The sequence below is a fragment of the Rhinatrema bivittatum genome, chromosome 3 (assembly GCF_901001135.1).
Source record: "Rhinatrema bivittatum chromosome 3, aRhiBiv1.1, whole genome shotgun sequence".
Classification (NCBI taxonomy): Eukaryota; Metazoa; Chordata; class Amphibia; order Gymnophiona; family Rhinatrematidae; genus Rhinatrema; species Rhinatrema bivittatum.
In genome coordinates this window covers 172,304,184-172,325,496 of record NC_042617.1, presented here as the reverse complement: position 1 = coordinate 172,325,496, position 21,313 = coordinate 172,304,184, and the positions used below count along the sequence as shown (strand labels likewise).

Genomic DNA, 21,313 nt, shown 5'->3' with positions numbered 1-21,313 from the left:
TGATTTTGGGCCCATGGGTCCAAAGAAAAGCAGAGGAGCGGGAAATTGATCAGTGTAGAAAGCGTGAGGCCTAGGAAACGAGGTGAAGCAGGAACCAGAGCAATATTTGGCCCAAAGAGAGAACAGCAGCAGCTGCCTCAGCCCGCACGGCCCAGAAAACAGGAGGAATCCCAAGGACAGTGCTTGCTGAAAGAGGAGATTGCTATTGATTGTGCTTCCAGAGAGGGAGAGTGAGCATGCTTGTAAAATGTGCAGTGGATAGTGAGTAACTGTGGGGGAAAGGGGTTGAGAGTGTGTGCATGAGGGGGAGATTATGTGTGAGAGGGGGAGGCTGAGAGTGTGTGTGTGTGAGAGGGGGAAAGATAAGAGTGTGTATGTGTGTGGGGAGAGTGAGTGGGCATGAGTTGGGGGGACGAGAGTATATGTGAGTTTGGGGGGTGAGTGAATGAAAGTATCTGTGTGTGTATGTGTGAGAAGGAAGTGAGTGTGGGGGGGAGAAAGTTTGTGCACACAACAATCAACATTACCATTCTTCCCCATCCCCATTAATTCACGACATCTTCAGGGTATCTGGAAATCAAATGTTCCCAGGTATGAAGAAAGAGGGAGAGGTTATCCTTATTCGAATTTTTGGGTGTTATTTGATGTTTCTGCTGTTTGAAAATATTTTATTGATTTTTGGAAAAGTTTTAAAAATTGTATCTGAAATTTTTATTGGATGTTATTCTATTCATCAACTGTTTTTAAATTTGTATTCTTCTTATTAGTATGATTTTACTGTTATGGATGTTTTATATTTCTTGATTTTATTTGATATATTATGAGGAGTGGTGATGTTTCTGTTTTTCCACAGTTGCACTGCATACAGTCTGACTTGTTACAGTTTCTAGTTCAGGCTTTCAGGTTAATACAATATGGACGTGCTAAAAAGAGCACGTCTGCTTCGGCGCCTGCATTTTGAACGCGTGCACAGGCCCCTCTCCTGGGTGCGTGATACATAATGCAAATGAGGATACATAATGCAATTACCTGCCCCTAGCACCTCCTTGACCCAGAAGAGATGGCTGACAGCAGGTTTCGAAAACGGACACTCAATTTTACGAGTGTCTGTTTTCTGAACCTGCTGACAGCCATGGGTTAGGAAAATGGATGCTCGTAAAACTGTACAGTAATTTGGGATAATACTTACACAGTCCAATAAAAGCTGCCAAGATTACAATTTACAAATCTGCCATATCAAAACAATACTAACTCCAAGGACTCAAACATCAACCACCAACTACCAAGGAAAGAGCAGCACTGTAAATATTACATCAATAAAATATTTAAAAACAGCAGACATAAATAACATCCAACAATTAAAACTAATAGGGATATTAAAAAATCCTCTGCTCTCCATACCTGGAACGTTTGATTTCTAGTCTCCCTAAGATTGTCCTGGGGAAGTGTGTGTGGTGGGGAAGATGTTACACAAACTTTATCCTCTTTCTCTTCCTTATACATACACTTACACACTTGTTCATTCTCTTTCACACACACACACACACACACACACACACACACAGGCACTCTCTCATACTCAGTGGCTCTTTCTTCACACATACACACAGATATTCTCTCCCACTCAATGGCTCTCTTTCCCTCATATTCAGTGTATCGCTCTCTAACACATGCATAAAGGCACACCCACACACTCAGTGGCTTTCACACACATAGACACTCACAAAAAGGCACTCTCTCTCACTCAGTGGCGCTCTGTCCCTCACAAACAGATACTCAGGCATTCTCTCACATTCAGTAGCTCTCTCCACACAAGCACACACAGACACACATTCAGTGGCTCTCTCACACAAACACATACAGATACAGACACTCTCTCACATTCAGTGGCTCTCCTCTCCCTCACACACACACACACACTCAGGCATTCACATTCTGAGATTCTTTCTACAAACAAAAAGACACAGGCATGCTCTCATTTAGTGGCTTACTCGTTCTCACACACCCTCTTCTCTTTCACTCACTCAGGCTCAGGGCCTTCTATTCTCTCCTCTGCCTTTTCATCATGCCACTGGGCCACGGGTCCTCTCTTTTTCAGCTGCACGTGATGGACTCTGTGGCAGCCTGCTGGATCGTGTTTTTTTATGGCATGGACTGTCGCACAAGTTGTGTTGATGTAACATCATCTCCTGCTGCTGTGAGGCTCATCTCTTGATAGGAGCTGCACAATCAGGCCGGCAGCAGCAAGAGATGCCATTCACTTAAACATGATGCCTGCTGCTAGCTGTAGGTCAATGAACTGGATTACGTGGTTGGGTGCAGTATAGGCTCAGGCAGGAGTGTTTGCTTATTCCTGCCAACCTGGGAAAAAAAGTGTGCAAAAAATAAGAAAACCAAGTAAATAAAGAAAATCGGTTAGGGACAGGAATTCACTGAATCCTTTGAAGGCCCTGACCGCACGTCACTGCCTGAAGTACTTCCAAAGCTGGAACCCCAACAGAATCCTGCCTCTGTGAAATCACTGGCAGGCAGCTCTATACTAGGAACATCTTCATGTGGCTCCAAAATGGCTGCTGTGGCTGCAGTTGTGCCAGTGGGAAAACTCTGTGAAGATGGTCTCACGTCTGCAGACCTCCCCCAGAGCAGCAGGCTGAGATGGTTTGCTCCTCTCCTCACCTGTTTCCAGCAAGATTTGTACAGGATGCTTCCCCTCAAAACTTACACAACTCCCCCTGCAGTCTACACAGAGACCGATGTACTTCCTGTACTCCAGCAGCCCTGCTGTTTTCACCTGCCAGAATTACAACTCACCCTGAAGTTTCTTGTGACCTCTGCCCTTGTTCCACAGCTTCCTGCTGGAACAAAAGTGCTTCTTTCCTCTCAGTGCATTGAGATTTCAGCCCCCACTACGGCTTCTCACCTTTCTTCCTTTTTCTTTTTTTTTTTAATAAGACTTGGGGTTTCCGCAGACTTCTCACCCCAAAGGGGGAGGAAGTAGTTCAACTAGAGGAGAGAAAGAGGGTGCAAACTGAAAGAGAAAGGGTAACAAGGAGGGGGAAAAAATCCAGCTGCTGGCTGGAAGCAGTTAATCCAGGAGTCCTCCCGCATACGTCCCATGGTTTTTGGCTCTTCATGACCAGGGATGAATCAGCCCGCAGAAAACTGTTGCCCCCAAGAGCAACTAATTCTACAGAATTCCATTTTGCCCGGCCTAGACTAGGCACCAATTCACAGGATGCTTGCCTACTATCTACTGGAGACAAAGAATACTGGCAGGCTGAAGCAGCATGGGGCCCTACGAATCCATGTGTTGAGACTATAAGGACTCCACCAGGTGGCCCTAGTCCCCAGCCTTTAATATTAGTCACCAGCACTAAAGGCAGAGGCTTGCAAGAATAGGCCGTCTGTTAGGCATGGGGGGGGAGAGGTTAGACCATGTGACTAAGAGGCAGTGTAGTTTTGCTTTTGAGAAAGAAAGATGAGTGCTCAGTGTGCTCCCCAATTAGGCCCCAGCTTAGCAAAAGAAGGGAGAGACACTGCCCTGCCAGTTCTGGGTGATAGGCTGGAGTGAAAGAATGGGCTTTTGTAATTTTTTCCTAAGTTGAGAGTGAAGATTTTTGCTGTTTTGACCTGCACCTTCTGGGAGGCTGTAACTTCCCCTCCAGAGGTGCAGGAAGGACCTGTACATCCCTTCAGCCCATCAAGAGGACGTTGCAGTGCCCGGCCAGTGAAACCTTTTTGGTATTTTTTCTTTTTGTGGGAAGGAGGGTGTTTTCCTGCCCTCCTTCTATGCCCAGTGAGAAAGCTTTTTTTCAAAGAGGAGTTTGGAGAAGACGATCATCAGGAGATCCCATCCGGAGTTTCCACCCTGGGACATGGGATACAGGCAGGTGAGGATCAGGAGTGCCCTTCTGAAATACTGTTTGGGAAAAGGGACGTCTGCCCTAGTTAGGTTTCCCCCAGCCCCTTGGGACCAACCTCCACTCCACGGCCATGGATGGATTACCAGATCCAAGTTTCAGTAAAAAGGGGGCTACATCAGTTAAAGGAATCTGGATGTAGTTGGACATTTTATTTCTTCACTTTATTGATTTTCCTCCAATCAATATCAGTAAATATTATTTTGAACATCCATCTAGCGAGTCCTGCCTGTTTTGTTCAGGTACCTGTCCTAAAGAGCAAGAGTAACACAAACACGCACGCGCGCGCACACACACAACACAAGGTTTTCTAATCCCTGGGCCCAGAAAGTAATCCCCCCCCCCCCCCATAGAGAAGAATCCACCCTTGGGGAAACAAAACAGTTGGGGAAAGAACAGAGGAGATAGCCCACATAAAGAAATTTTTTTATGGACCCTTAGGATGTATGCCATCCAGGGAAAAAGGCTTATACATATGTCTGGACTGGTCTGACTGGCTAAAGAAGAAATGAACTTTTCTGTTTTCTTATGATTACCTCAACTCCAGAACAACCTGGCCAGAGGTGGTGGTGGTATATGACTTCTGAATACAGGACCACCACATCTGTTCATTTTGGGGTATATTTAATATTCTAAATTTTAGGGATTTTTGGGAATGCTTTCTTTCTCCCTACTACCTGAGAATTTGCCTTAATGGAGCCTCAGTGTTTGACCAAGAGCAACAATTTTCTCTTATGATTTTGCCATTTTTAAACATATATGTGCCACACATTCTGTCTTTTAGTACATCGCCCCCAAGACAGAACATTTGTAGCTCATAAAATGTTCCCTAAATGTAAAAGATGAAATTTGAAAACACTTTTTAATTTTATTTTGTATTTGCAAAACACAATAGATAGTGCAAGACAGAGATCAATATAGTATAATTGTAGATCAAATATTGTAAGGAAAACATACCTCAGCAACGTACCAAACATTGATACCTTAAAAGAAAACAGCTGTGTTAAGCTTCCCCTGCCACTTTTATCCTCTCCCATTTCCCCCACAACGCGCACCACATGCAAACTCATTGAAACCATTACACCCACCACTCAATCCCCAAACCACATATCATTCTAGTGTCACTGAATTGAATATCCTAAATCTTTTAATAACACTTGTCTATCATCAGGTAATAAATCATGGAACAGTTTATATAGTCTGCATCAACCTTTTTATTAACCAATTTAACATCCAAAATTTCCATTTGTATATTAGCAATCATTGTCTGCTGCTACAATGCAAATGAGGGTGGAGCAGTATCAATCTAATGTTGTAGAACACATTTTCCGCACAATCAATAGAGCAAGTATAACAAAGCGTTTTGTGCCCTTAGAAACTGAGTCAGTGAAAGTTTATTCAATACTCGACTCTTCCGCTTTGGAAGGGAAGGTAGCCCCAGTTATGTTATATGTCAGGGATGGCCAGCTCCAGTTCTCGAGAGCCAGAGACTGGCCAGATTTTCAGCATATCCATAATGAATATGCAAGAAATAGATCTACAAACAATGGAGGCAATGAATGCAAACATATCACATGTATATTCATTGTGGATGTATTGAAAACCTGACCTATTTGTGACTCTTGAGAACTGGAGTTGGCTACTCCTATGTAGTTGAGATGACATGAAATTGATAATATTGCAATTACTTTATTACTCTTTGGTGTAGAAAATGATTCAGTGATTGTTTAGCTTGTTCCTTCAATGATTTTTGTGGAGACATTTGTGCAATATGTTCCTTTTCTTGTAATAAAATATTTGTAAGATTCAATATTTGTGTCCCTTATTTTATAACTCTTAGCGGTGTATGTATTATCTCACCTCTTGTCACTGCCTTCCCTGTTTCCACAACAAAGTTGGGGAGATAGCAGGTTGATCTTTTAATTTCAAAAAGATATCCCATCTTTCTATAAGGTGCTTGCAAAACTTATCATCCCATCCAGTCCCTTAACTTGGCATGCTCTATATCTGTCATGTGTGTCTCTTGCAAAAAGAAATTATATGAACTTTTTTTTTTTTTTTTGTGAAAATGTCAAGCAGCATTTTCCTTATTTTAGGACAGTGAATGCCTAAAATCAATCAGTAAAATCACATTTATTCTAGCCATAATCTATAGTAGTATATATATTAATAGCCCATTAGGCAACATCATTTCACAGATAAGCATGTCCTCATCCCAATGCCTCCCAGCCTGAGCACCTGGACTTCTTTATCTGCATTTTCCTAAGGAAAATAAAAATGTCACATACTGAAGATAAACTATAACATTTTTGTGCAGTTAGCATCCCTTTAGCCACCTCCCACAACCCCCACAATATAATCAACCATGCAATAGAGACACTCGCACACATTCATTCATGTGTCCCCGGAAAACCCTATACTCCAAGGGACCTCCATGCTCTAGCTTCTTGAATTAATTTCAACCTCAGTTCTCTTTCATTTAGAAGATGTGCCTATGGGAGAGCCTCCCTCAATATAGAACAATAATTGCATGAAAAATTCTTATGGCAGTTACATGAACAAAAATTGTATATAAAAATCATGAAATCTGCAGCTGTCTTATTTCCAAATTCCATGACAAAACCTGAAGAAATACCAATAGCAGTTAAGTACCAAAACAAAACAAAAAAAAAAAAAACAAAGAAAAAAGTATAGCTTTCTCTTTCAAAATGATCAGAGGCCATGGTAATCCAGCAACATTGTCAAACCCCACCCATCATAAGTGAATCAACTTCAGAAACATAATCCAAGTGGATGGCTTCCAGTCCACACAGTTAAAATTCGCATTTCTTAATGCAAGTGTGCCACTAGAAGGAGAGAAGAATTGGTGCCATTTTGTATCCTCGCATTATAGCTTTTCCCAGGTGATGTCTTCAGTTACACAGTAATTCTACAGTATAAAAACTAAGATGCACATTATGTCCTCATGTATTTCTTTGTCTTCTGCCAAAAGTCATTCATTTGTACTGTTGTAGTCAAAAACTCAACTTGGCCATTATAGTGTACTCTCAATTTAGATAAAACAAAAAAGCACAAAGCAAATGCCCTTCTGAAATAACTTAGAACATATTGGAAGAAAGCTCTTTGTACTACTGCTTTAGCAGAACTGTAATTAAAAATAAGAATTTTAATGCCTTTAATACTCCAGTGTACCTTTTGCACAATAGGTTCTGAGAATTTTCACTTATCTGCCTGGGATGACTAGCATTTTCCCACAGTAATCCCACTCTGTGTACTCCACATTTTATGGGGGTCAGACTGCCCATTAACGCCAAAGGTTCTGGTAGCTATACCTCACAAAAGTGTAGCAGATCCTTCACTTTCAGTGACTCCGGTAGGCTGATTACCTGCAAATGTTTCCTATGTCCTCTGTTTTCCTGACTTCAATCAGCAAAGCATTTTCCTTTTGAAGGGTCACCATAATTTGACTCACTCTAAATGTTCCTCCTGCACAGCAAATCATTGTTCAGCAATTGCAATATTTTGAGATTGAAATCTCAAATCTTGGCCAGAGGAAATTAGAGAGAGGGGGAGAGAGAGAGAGAGAGAGAGGGTTATGAGCAAGGGAGAACTGAGAACGCGAGCAAGAATACTGGGCAAGGGGGAATGAGAGAGAACTGGTATGGAGGAAATAAGAGAGAAAGAGAGAGCTGGGTATGTTGGGGGGGGGGGGGATAAGAGAGAGCTTGCTGAGTATGGGAGAAATATGAGAGCATGCTGGGCATGGGGGAAATTTGAGAGAGCTGGGTATGGAGGAATATGAGAGAGGGCATGGGTAAATATGAGAGAGAGAGAGAGCATGTTGGGTATGGGGAAAATAGAGAGAGAGCTGGACATAGGGGAAAAGAGAGCTGAGTAAGGGGGAAATATGAGAGAAAGAGCTTGGCATGGGGAAATATGAAAGAGGGCGATGGATATAGGGAAACATGAGAGAGAGAGCTGGGCATGGAAAAACATGAGAGAGCTAGCTAACGTTTAGATCTCCTTTGCCCTCACACTCATCTCCTTTTTTGCCTATTCGGGGAAATGTGGACTTTCCTCTGGGCCTATGTAATTTTCAAATGTGGGAACTAAAGGGGTTAACTTTTCTTTATCAATTGTTTAATGAAGATGGGTCTATAGTGTCTTTTCCTGATGTGTGCAAACATTTTAACTTTCTTCACAAGACCTTTTTTTCTATTACCAGATTCAACATTACCTTCATACTCGTATTGTTGCTGATCTTCAAAATTCAAACTGGCAATTTCTTTTGGACTGGTTTGACTTAGAGAACCCTGGACGACATTACACATCTTTCTTCTATAAAGTTTTGGAAAATAAGTATAAGACCTGGACCTTGGATAATGCATGGACTAAGTGGCAACAGGAGTTAAGGGCTCAATTTACACTCCCGGCTTTTAGCACCAGCTTCTCAGTCATTTGCAACATCACACGCAATATTCAAATGAGAGAAACTCGTTACAAGTTATAGGTTCTATAGTATATATCACAATGTCAAGCCTGTCTGGCCAAGTTTACCAACTCTGATAAAGTGCAAAACAGAGGTCACTCATCTGGGTCATTCTCTTTGGGTTTGTAGTCTTGTTCAGTCTTTTTGGAAAAAGGCTTTTTTGTATGTTAGCACTGTATTGGACCTCCAAATTCCTTTTTCATTGCACATTGTGTTATTTGGTATATTTTCTATGCTTTTCTCGGGAACTTTAAAGCAAAAAATCTGGATTAACAAAGTTTTTATTTTGGCAGCCACAGCCATTCTACTTGTTTGGAGATAACCAGATGAGCCTTCTCCTTCCCAGTGGTGCAACAGTACTCATAGTTTATTGATTATGGATGTACTTTTGAGTAAGCATTCTTCTCTCATGTCTAAGAAGAGAACATTGGCTGTTTGGATGGCATACATATATCACTTACAACAAACAATGGCTCAATTCCTCAAATTAATTTTAAAACACAATCCAAACTTGAGGAAAACCTGCAAACTAGCAGAGTACATGAATCTTTAAATCTTTATTTTACACAAAATTCCAACACCAATAGGGAGTGGTATCAGAACAGTTAGTGCTCCAGTCTCATGGGCTCTTGCCCTTACATGGCTACAACCCCTCTCTTGTATTAGCACTGTCCAGTCACGTCACTTACCACTTCCCATATGGTGTGAAGATTTTTTTTTAATTTTTTATCACTATTTCACCCGTTTCTTTGTGCAATGAAGCCTCCAAACTCCCTTTTTAAAAAAACCTTTTTTTTAAAACACACACTCCCGTTGAAGCCACAAACTGGCTATTCCCTTATCATGCAATCTAGTTTCTATCTCTTACTTCACTAATGAAAAGGAAAGGTAAAGGGAGGGCTTTGAGGGAATGGGGACAGGGGATAAGCCAAGGGGAAAGGGAAGAGAGAGGGGAGAGTCAGTATCTCCTCAAAAGGAAGTGTCTCTTCAAAAGTAAACAGAACATTCGATCTCCTTATTGAGCCTAGTAGGGGTTAGTGAGTTCAAAAGAAAAACCCATCGTTGCTCTTGGCGTTTTAAAAGTACAGAGAAGTTCTCGCCATGCGTGGGTCTAGGAAGGAGCTCAGTCGCTAAGAACCGTATATCATCGATCACATGGTTCTTCTCAAGCCAATGCCTGACCAGTGGTGCTTTGGTTTTGAGTGTGCGTGTACAGGAGCAATGTTCAGAAATTCTTGTTTTAAGCGTCGGGTACGTCTACCCACATATATCAGGTTGCAAGGGCACAGAATAACATAAACGGAACCCGTAGATTCGCAGTCTGATGCATGGCATGGGGATAAGTGTGGCCCGTGCTGGGAAGTGTAAATGAAGTGGCAGTGCAGGACATAGAGAGCATGCTGAACAGTGGCCACAGGGGGCGTGACCACGGGGTGCCAGGTCAGGGGGGACTGAATCATATAGAAACGATGAGACTAGCAAGTCTCAAAGATTCTTCCCCTTTCTGAAAGGCGAATCTCGGGCGCTCAGTAAAAATAGAAAGTGGGGAGAGTACCTGCCAGTATTTATTCACAATATCACATACTTCTCGAACGCGACTCGAGAAAGGGAGAATACAGGTTCTCCGAGGAGGTGTTAGAGGGTAGCAATAGCCATTCATGGTGGGCATGAAGTGCCCGTTTGAAAGCTTTTTTAAGCTTCCAACACCACAGTCTTTTCTTTCCTCAATTACAGGCTTTATCTCTATCTGTGCAGGAATCTATCAATAGGCAAGGGATCCTACTACCCTCCTGGGTTAGGTGAGATGGAGGTCCCAATAGGCAGAGCAACTTTTAAGCTGGGCAGGAAAACCCCCCTTCCACAGATGGCCAAAAATCATGTCCTTGCACAGAGATTAAACTCTCTCTCCCCCCAGGGGCTGAAGACTCTGGATTGGTGGCCTCTAAGGATCTTTACAATTCTTGTTCTCAGTTAGCAGTTCTTCCACTCTAGTTTATTTCAGTCTCTGACTCTCCTCTGGATCCCTTATGGAAGTGATCCTTGGATATAGGTTTAATACTCTGCAGGAAAGAAGGGAAAAACAATCTTCCTCCTGGATGACTCATCTAAGGGGTACATTTTCAAAAGTACATGCGGGTGTCCATGTGTGTGCGGTTCCCGGCGCGCGTGCATGTTATAAAATCTGATACACACAAACACATGCGCCAGATTTTACATCGGCGAATGCAAGAGGATGGGTTTTCTTTATAAGCGCCTGGTGACGTAATCAGACCTTCCCCAGTTTCCTCCCAGTCTACTCCAATAAAGGAGCAGAATGGTAGGGAACTTTCCCAACTACCTTTCCTCCCTTTTCCCCTCTCCGTCCCGACCCCTAAACCCCACCTAATCAATCTACTTTTTTTTGTTGTTTTTAAACTTACTTTTTAAACAAAATAGTTTCTGGCTTTCATAATTGTTTTATTGTCTCTCCAGCAGCTCCTCCCTTGCTTTGAATGGGTTCACCCATTTATATTTCTTTGCTGGTTCAAAAATAGGTTAGATTTAATGTACCGTTTCTGTTTAAATCCTGTGTTTTGTTTATGCCGCTCCGGGCTCCCTTTCTTCTTATCTGTGCCCTTTGTTGTGGTTCACACCTCGATGGCTCCCGACGTGCACATTTTCTCTCTCAAAAATTTGCACCTGCCCGGAGCAGGCATTAATTCTTGAGAAGCCCGTAAAGTTAACAGAAAAGCAGAAAATACTGTTTTTCTGTAGTTCCTCCGACTTAATATCGTGGTGATATTAAGTTAGAGGAACCGAAAAAAGAATTAAGGTTAAAAAAAAAAAATTCAATAATAAATGTTTTGCCAGAGGTCAGATTAGGAAAACGGATGCTCAATTAACAAGCATGCATTTTCCTAACCCGTGGCTGTGCACAGGTTAGGAAAACGGACGCTTGTAAAATTGAGTGTCTGTTTTCCTAACCCGTGTACAGCCACCTCTCCTGGGCACTTGATGCCAGGGAGGCGCTAGGGATGCACAATTTCCCCAGCGCCTCCTTTTCAACATAGCGGCTCATTTGCCTACTGCATCGCGCCCTCGGGAGAGTTGGATGGGCGTGCGTTTGGAAAATGGGCGCTCAGTTTTAGCACGTCCTTATTGCATCAGCCTATTTGTCTAATGGTTATGAGTGTCTCCTCTTTGGTAGGCATTCCTAGGTGGGCTGGTGACCAGGAGCGCTAGGAATAGGAGGGCACATGTGGAACAAGTTAGCAACTGATGTGGGGTGGTGTTTGGCCATTTAAGACCTTGGAGACCGGAACCGACATTTTGAATTGAGCCCTGTAGAATATCGAGCACCAGTACAAAGCTTGTATAATAGGCATGGTCCTCTCAAATTCATTTGCATTCCGCATATGCTAGCCATAATCCTATGCATAAAGATGTCATACTAGATGGAAGAACCTGTTTTAAAATTAACATTTTTTTCCATGAACCCAGGGTTCATCTAATCTAAAACCATCCTCAAGCTGCATCATCCTACAGGTAATTCAGCCCACATTCCAGAATAAGAGTATGAAATGCTCTAAAATGGGCTATAAGGCACTGATTGCAGCACAAATTATAAAAGAACATTTTCAGACTCCATTCAAGAGAAATACTAACATAATAACTGATGGCACTTAAAGATCAAAAGGCCCATCTAGTCTGGCCAGCAGTGTTTTTATATACATTTACCCAAATTATCACATGGACCCCAACCTCCAATCCCAGGGAATCCCCTTTAGCATTTCCCCATGCCTTCCAGGAAGCACATATGCAATTATATCACTGCTGTTCTGGGCTGCAACTGTCGGTAAGTGGAGGCTACACATTTCCCTCATAAACATTCTCTTGCTACTAGGGATCCTCTGTGTTTATCCCATGCTCTCTTGAAGTCTGCCACTGTCCTTGCCATTCCTGCCTCCTTTCTTTGAGAAATCTCTCTGCATAAATGCTTAGCATATGCAAAATTCCAGAATCAGATTATCGGTGGTAAATGAGTTATCAAACATCTTGTACAGGTGAGGATAGAACTCAGAACCTTACCTTCTTGTTTCATAAGCTAGTCAGCATTCCATCACCTGAAATCACTGAGTTTTTCAGGAAAACTTTTCGTGGTTAAAATTGCACTTTTTTTTTTTTTTTTTTAAAAAGGGATGACTCACTTATCTTGCCTCACACACATGCAAATATTCACGAGATACCATTCCTTACTGTTTAAAAATACTTCTTGTTGTGTGCACACTGCATCCTACAGTGATCACTCCAATAATAGACACTATAGGATTGTAGGCAGAGAGGTGGAAGCATGTTGTGAGCCCTTACCACATGTGCTGGGTTTGCTTTGTTGTACTACGTCTACTGGAAACACCTTACCAAACCACATCTTAAAGTGTTTCTCTGTTCTGGAGAAGCCTCTCACCTCTTTTTCTTTACAAGAAAAGGCAAGAGAGGGTAATAAAGCAAAGGCATGAGTTTTCTGCACTTAGATTTAGTTTTTATTAATCCAATAAGCCTCCCTATACTTTCCATGGGTAACATCATCCTGGGTAGTGGAGCCACCTATTTGCCATATGTAACCACTAGGAGCAGCAGTCATAATGTGCCAGATTTAAAATAAATAATTCCCAGGTCTTTGTTCTATCTCACTCCTTTGGATATTCACTTAAAAGCAATGTTTTTTTTTTTCCTAGAAAGAAAAGTTACTGGTACTCAGATGCAGGGCCCATCATCCTTGTTGGAGAGGGGAGTGGAAATCAGGGCGACCATCCAGTTCCCCACCCCTCTGAGGTAGCCCAGGCTCCCTGCAAATGGCTGCAGGGTTCAGTCATAGTATGATTCTCCCACACCACCACAGGTAGTGGGTATATGAGCGCACCACTTTTACAGGCTGTTTCTCCTCTATCACTGTTATGGCATGGGAAAAAAGCACCAGTGGTGTGCCTCTTCTCAGATTTAGATTCAGGAAACACTGTCCCGACAAAATGTGCACGTGTGCTACCAAAATAATACAAAAAAATGGTTAAAAGTGCAAAAAGAGAAGAGAAATATGTAATAGTGCTATAATAATAAAAGATAGAGTGTACAGAAGGACAGTTACTAGGTTCTGATGCTGTTCTAATATTATCCACCATCCTGATATACAGGTCTGCAGAGAACAGACTAGAGAAGAGTAGAGCTACTCTGCTCTCTGTTCCGGTCCCTCCACGCCTGTCATTTCAAAGGGGCTGTTGCAGAAGGGGAAAAAGAGTGTTGGTACTAAGTATGATCAAATACTGGCAGAAAAGAAGCCATATTTAAATGTAAAGGGAGAAGAGGAAGACTAAGCCAATTCAGCCTAAACCAAGAAACAAACTATTTATTTTGAAATAACTGTTATCCTCTCTTCCGGTATACTAATGTCTCAGCTGGTCTAAAAGAGTCCACTTTTTTCCCTGTACCAGTTCCTCATTGTAAACTTTAGTCACCATTTAGGCCAAGCTTATCAACATTTTTCACAGCCAAGTAATCCCTATGTATGAGACACTGCAAGGGGCCTGCTGCTCCCTTCCCTTAAAGACTGAGTGTGCTGTCTTTGCATCAATCAAGAATCGAATGTGGAATCAAAATTAGTTCTCCTACATAGCAATTCAATATACTAAAACAAGCCATTGCTTTGGCTCTCCTGCAGTCTAGTCTGCCTCTTCAGGTTTTTCTTCCCTTACAATTGAATTGTTAGCATGTTTTATTTTTTTTTTTCCAGATTATTTCAGGTGACATCACTTTCCCTTTTTAAATTATGACATCTTTGGTGTTCTGCTAGTTTTTTGGTTGCCAGGCAATAACCCCATTCTCTCAATTCTTGCATTCCATATTGCTAACAGTGAACTTCTTGTCAAGAGAGGTAATGCAGCTCATTCTGTAAAATTCCAATCAATACCTTTTATCCAATCAGGGTTGAAATAAAATAGAGTCCGGCTAAAGTGGAAAATGTCTATTGCTCAGGATGAAAATATGATTTCCAGGAGATACCACCTTAGCTTTCTACTTTGTATAATATAGCCTTCTACCAGCCCTACTTTAATTGCTTAGGGCAACAGATTTCTATTGACAAATAGAGATAATTCAATAATGGTATTCACCAATGAGTAAATTTTCCCTGTGGAAAAATAGCATACATACATACACACAAGTAGCATGTATTGATGTAAATGCGATTTCTACTGTGCCCTTCCAAGGCTGATGAGTTAAAAGACATTTCATTCAAACTGAATGATTTACATAACTGCACATGGACTTACATTTTAATAGCAAATACATGTAATGTCACTGTACTTCATGCCTTTGGAATTATCTAATCTATTCATATCCCCCCATGCATTATTTTAACCCAGTATCAGTATAAATAATTTTCATGCAATAAAACTACCAAACATTGGAAAAGAGTAGCACGCAATGAGATGCTTGTACCTGATATCGACTTTCCTTCTCCTGGGTGTTCTGAATTGCTTGGAAAAGCTCTTCACAAATAATTGGAATGATGCCTCTATTGGTTCCATATCCGATCATGGAATAGCTCTTTCCCGCACCTGTCTGACCATAAGCCAAGAGGGTCGCGTTGTATCCCTGCCAAGCACTGTTCAGGACTCCCTCACCAAGATCATGGAACACTTTTTTCTGAGGATAGAGAAGCAGTAATATATGAAATTGCTTTAGACCAGATGTGTGTGTGTGTGCGCTGAAATATGAATTCCTAGATTACTCCATATATTCCTTCTATGACTGCTGTCAATATTAAACTATTATGCACTGACGGTACAGAACACTTTTAAGCCATTATCAAGTGCTGAAGAAAACTGGATGTTTATTTATTTAAAACATTTATAGCCTGCACTATCACCCGTTCTAAGAAGGTTACAATCTTACAAACAAAACAAAATAACATTAAAAATCACACAAAGTCATCTATGCCTCGGCCCAGGCCTAAAAAACTGCATTTATCTGCAGACTCAAATCAAGTCCTCAAAGATCTGCTCAAATAAGCATGTTTTAAGCTAATTTCAAAAGCTAGCAACAGATACCTCTGCCTTGAACTCTTCAGTTAAACCATTTCAAAGGCAGAGTCCAGCCACACTAAACAAACTCTCCCTTGATTCAGCAAGACGGACCTGAAAGATGGTACAATAGATTTTGAGAGGATGACCTCAAAACATGAAGCAACCGATTAATTTTCAGTACTGAATTGAGAGTGTTAGGAGCTAGGCCATAAACAGCCATGAAGAAGAAGAGTAATATGACCTTAAAATTAACTTGTCAACTAACAGGAAGCCATTGTAGCTAAAGCAATGATGTGCATGTTTTTATTGTACCATGCCATGAACATTCTTGGAGGGGTGAATAATAAATACAGTATATAAATAAATAAAGATGGAAGCAATATGCTCACAAATACTAACACCATTAATTATCCATGCTGTTGCATTTTGTACTATCTACAGTGCCTTTAATGTACACTGAAGCAATCCAAAATATAAGGCATAACAGTAGTCAAATTTAAAGATTACTAAAGCATGCAGCACAGTTTTCAGATCAGATTCTGAGAATAGCTTCAGCTGTATGAGTAACCGAAGCTTATAATCATATTTAACCACATTCTTAACCTGATATCAAAGTGATAAAGGGTGTCCATCAAAAAGCCTACATTCTGAACCTGATTTGAAATTGAAATCTTCATTTCATTAAAAGTGGAAGTCGGTAGGAATATCAAATGGTGGAAATCTAGACAAAAAAAAAAATCCATCTTTTTAATGTTCAAACAAACCTATTCCCTGCCAACCCGTCTCTCAGGGAGCAAAGACAGTGGGAGACTTTAGCAAGAGCATCAGCAATAGTGGACCACCTTGAAAAATAAAACCGTACCCAACAACAAGATTTTCAAAGAGCTGACAGGTAGGAAAAACATACAACATTAAATGTCCTGGCAGAGCCTTGTGTTAAACCTGTATCTAAGATAATAGACACACCAAGAAGTAGACGCTGAAACCAGTGAATCAAGAACAAATTAAACCATGCTAATAAGATATATGATAAATCAATTTTTTTCCATTGATGAAGCAAGACTGAGTGGTTCAAAATTTCAAAAGTGACATATACTTGGCTTGCAAAGTATTTGACCCCCTCTAAAAAGTCAGCAATTTATGCAGATGACAAATGACACTTGCACCGATTGTTCCCAACAGTATGTTTATTGCAAACCAGTATGCCAAAGTACATTTTCAAAGTTGCAATTTATTATTTCTTTGTATTTTTTGTAAAATAAAATTAGAAACTGAAAAAAATGCTGCTTGCATAAGTATTCAACCCCTTCAGACTAGTTCTTGGTAGCACCACCTTTTGCTGCAATAAAAACTTTAAGTCTGTTGGGATAAGTTTCTAACATCTTTGCATACTGTTTGGGAGTGATTTTTGCCCATTCTTCCTGGCAGATTTGCTCACAGTTGGTTCAGGTTGGTTGGATGATGCTTATGGACTGCAATTTTCAAACAGTGCCACAAAGTTTTGATTGGATGAAGATCTGGACTTTGATTTGGACATTGTAAAACATTCACTTTTTTTGTTGTTCAACCACGGTGTTGCTTTGGCCTTATGTTTGGGATCATTGTCTTGCTGAAAAGGTGAACATTCTCCCAAGTTTTAATTTTTTAGCATAATGAAGCAGGCTGTCTTACAGTATCTCCCTGTATGTTACACCATCCATCCATCCTTCAGTTTAACAAGATGCTCAGTCCCCACTGAGGAAAAGCATTCCCACAACATGATGCTGCCACCCTCATACTTTACTGTTGGGATGGTGTTTGCTGAGAAATGGGCAGTGTTGGGTTTATGCCACACATAGGGGCGGATTTACACGCCAATCTGCCCCTGGTCAAACACACTTTCTCACACTCACTTTCAACAGTGACACATGTATTGTGTGATACTCTCAGGCACACTCACTGACACGCAGTTACTGCTTCCCTCATTTACACACATCTCTCTCTCGCGCTCTCAATCTTTTTTTTTTTAATCTTTTTTTATTTTATATTTATTACTTTTCAAAATGTTACAAAGCAATTTATATTCTTTGTACAGAAATATATAGAAACATAAATTTAACATAATCAAACAGAAGAAGTTCCACATATACATTAGACCACCAAATTTTTCTCGGAGGAGGAGCAATAATTATAGGAAGCCATAATATCATCAAGAAAGAAAAAAGAAGAAACTGGTCATAGTCTGATACATCTTTACCCCTACTACAGGTTAAGTAATAGGACTAACCATGGGTGATGAGATACTTATCACCCTTCTTTGGGAATTAAGCCACACCTTAAGATGTTCTGGTATGAGGAAGATATAAGTAGAATTATTAAATTTACAATACATCTACATGGATATCTGAGCTGGAAACTAGCTCCTAGAGTTCTAGTTTCTTGCCTTTTTAATTTCATTACTGGGGGGGGGGGGGGGGTTCCACAAAATTACTTTTATTTAATGTTTATTTCATTTCCTTAAATTTACAAAAATGAAATAAACGTTTTTTGTTTTTTTTCTTTTTATAATCCCCAAAAATGGCCTTAATAAAAGAAATGAGGCCTCCTTACAATCCATCCCTCACACCCACAGAAAATGCCAGGGCCATGATCCACCCAGGTCCCACTTATGCAGTCCAGGGAGATCTGATGATGAGGCCAAGGCCCAGGGCAAAGTTTTGGCCTTGCATAGCAATAGACCTGGGAGGACAATGCTATCATGGCCTAAGCTCCACGCTAAGGCCCGACTTGGAGGCTTGGTCGCAATGCTGAGGCCTAGACTGGATGAAAGATCTCGGCCTAAGATCAGGCCTGACTCTAGGATTTAGCCCGGAGGCCCAGTCCCAATTCCTAGCCCTAGGTCCAGGCCCAGTCCAAAACCTGGGTCCCAGCCCAAGAGGCCTGGTCCCGACACTGGGGCCTCAGCCTTGGCCAAGACACAAACCCAGGCACAGGCCCATACCTGGAGACTAGAGACCAGGCCTTGGAGCTCCTCTTCTTTCTTCTGTCTTCTTAAAATGACATCGTTGGCTTGAGAACGTCCTGGGGCAACTTAATTTCAGCACTTTCCTCCTCATCAAAGGGTGCCATTTTGATGTATGGCAGTTCATTTAAACTGATGAGCTCCATGGCCTGGTCTCCAGCCTCTGGGTCTGATCCTTAGCCTGGACCTAGGCATAGGCCGATGCCCTAGCATTGGAATCCAGATTGTGGGCCAGGTCCTGGCATCAGGCCTGGGCCTAGGTCCAGTGTTGGAACCGGGCCTGGCATTGGCTTAATCTGGGACTAGGCGCCGGGGCCGGGCCATGTCGTCAGAACCACGACGGACACAGTAAATGAGAGCCGAGAAATTTCTCAGCCCTGGCAAACTTTTCCAGGCCTAAATCTTGGTTCAGGTCCCAGTCAAGACCCTAGCATCAGGCCTGGGCCTATGTGTAGGCAAGGCCGTGTCCATGGGTCTAAGTCTAGGCCCGACGGGAGACTTTTTATTTTTTTCAAAATGAAATATGAATACCAACGAAATTTCATTGCATTTTTATCATTTCATTTTGAAAATGACATGAAATTAAATAAGAAATCTCATTGTCATTTCCTATTTTGTTTCCAACAAATGCACATGCTTACTAATTAATGATAAGAAAATATTTGTGTAGTATGATCCAGCACATAGAGGTAAAATATTGTTGCAATTAAAACAAGATTACTTCAGGATTAAAATTTCCTTTCTAAACTATTCAGTCTATTTACAATGTTCACTATATTGCTTTAGCTTTCTGTTTTATAGGATGAATCAGCTATCCTTACCTCATCTTATACATTTTATTATCTCCCTTGCTCACCTCAATATCCTTGCCCTCTTTCCTGCCAGGACTGAACTGAGTGCTAATTCCACCTTCTGCCTCATTTGCCCAGTTTATGTCATTTTTCTCAATAACTCATCCTTCCTTGTCCTACTTCCTTTCAATTCTTCTATTTTTGCATCTTATACATTTCCAACACTATCATCTGCACAAACCATTGGATATCTTGATCCTTCTGCAGACATTCCGCTGGATATTATATCTGTCCCACCTGCAGCACTGAGTGAGGTAGCAAATGATTGGTTTGGGTAATTATGGTGAACACTTCCAATAATAATCAGAAGAAAGTAGTAATATCACTCCTTTTGATCCTGGGGGAATTCTGCACACACAAATTTAAAATTCTGTGTACAAAAACTTGCAAAATTCTGCATACTTTGTATTGGTCAAAATAACACAATATACATGACAGTCTAAGTAATTTAAAATGTAATACAGATAAAAGTTATTACTTAAAGATGCAGGGTTTTAAATATTTTGAGCAGAATTTCCCTAGAAGTTCACTGTAAGAGTGTCTCTTCCATCCTCTCTCCCTGCTCCCCTGACCAGTCTCCTTTTCCTTTGCCCTCTCAGGCCCTGACTCCTCCCCCTTCCACTATCTCTCCCCTGCCCCTCAAGGCTCAATCCCTTCCACTTTATCTCCACTTCCAGAGTTTGACCCCTCTCTCACACAGGTTCCCTTTCGCCCCCTCTCTCTAACACACACAGGCTCTCTCGGTCTGGTGCACATATACACCCCTCTGATACAGTCTCTCTCTCTCATGCACACACACACACACACTCACACCCTCATACAGAGTCCCCCTCTCTCACACAAACACACACACCCTCATAGAGGCTCATTCTCTCTCTTGCACAAACACCCACACAGGCTCCTTTTTTCTCTCATGCATAAACCCTCACACAGAGTACCTATGTCTCTCACACACTTCTGCACAGTGGCTGCCTCACTCGCTCAACCCCACATACACATCTAGGCTCTCTCTCTCACATACACACACATACACATCCCTTCACACAGGCTGTCTTTCTTACACATGTACTCAGATGAACACATACACACACATCCCTTCACACAGGCTCCCTCTCTCACAAACAAACAAGCAACCTCACATAGACTCTCTCTCTCCCAAACAAGCACCGTTACATACACAAAATCCATTTTTCACATATACTAGCTCCCAATCTCTCACATACATACACATAGCTTCACAATCTCCTCACATAGGGCCTCATTTAGGTAGCGCACGCCTGTGCTATCTAAATCGAGGCGGAGTCAACCCCGGAAGAGGAGGAGTCGGGGCATCACAGGGGCCGACTCCGCGAAGACGCCGCGGATGGCAAAAAGGGAGGTGTCTTTTCGCGTCCTATTTCGCGCCCAATAATAGCTACACCTTCTATAGTGGCGCTATTGGGTGCGAAACCGGCAGAGATCACACCGCAGCGGTGTGATCGCTGCCAGCTAGCGCAGGACTGCCCCGCCGTGTCGACCCCCCACCCCCCATTAGCACGATTTTCTAAAGTATTGCAGGCCTGCGATACTTTAGAAAATGAGGCCCATAGGCTCTCTTTCTCTGGCACCCAAACCTACGCACCCTCACACAGGCTCTCTCTCACCCACAAACACACACACACACACACATACTCTCACTGAGGCCTGCCCCATCTTCACCATGAGCAAGATGGCCTCCGCTCGTGGCACGTCGGGGCCTGCTTCATCTTTGCCACACTGACTAACATTTAAAATCTCACTAACTCACACATTCATACTCACACTCTCTCACCCTTTATAAAAACAACAAATGTATTTTACATATTCATCAGTACAAATCAATGAAATTACATACATTGATACATTACATAAATATTATAATAATTACGAACAAATTACAAACAATATAATTTAAACTTTTTCATAAATGATATTCCATCACTCTTAATCGTCCATAGTTCCTACAAAGATCTTCA

General features: G+C 41.6%; 1 protein-coding gene across 1 annotated transcript in view; it reads right to left on the bottom strand.

The window, feature by feature from the left end:
• Positions 1 to 8,163, bottom strand: part of LOC115088529 (kinesin-like protein KIF28P) — a 179,075-nt gene extending 170,912 nt beyond the window's left edge. The window contains exon 1 of the mRNA XM_029596792.1: positions 8,158 to 8,163. Within this exon, the coding sequence (XP_029452652.1) occupies positions 8,158 to 8,163 (6 nt within the window). The remainder of the gene's footprint in view (positions 1 to 8,157) is intronic.
• Between the last annotated feature and the right edge of the window lie 13,150 nt (positions 8,164 to 21,313).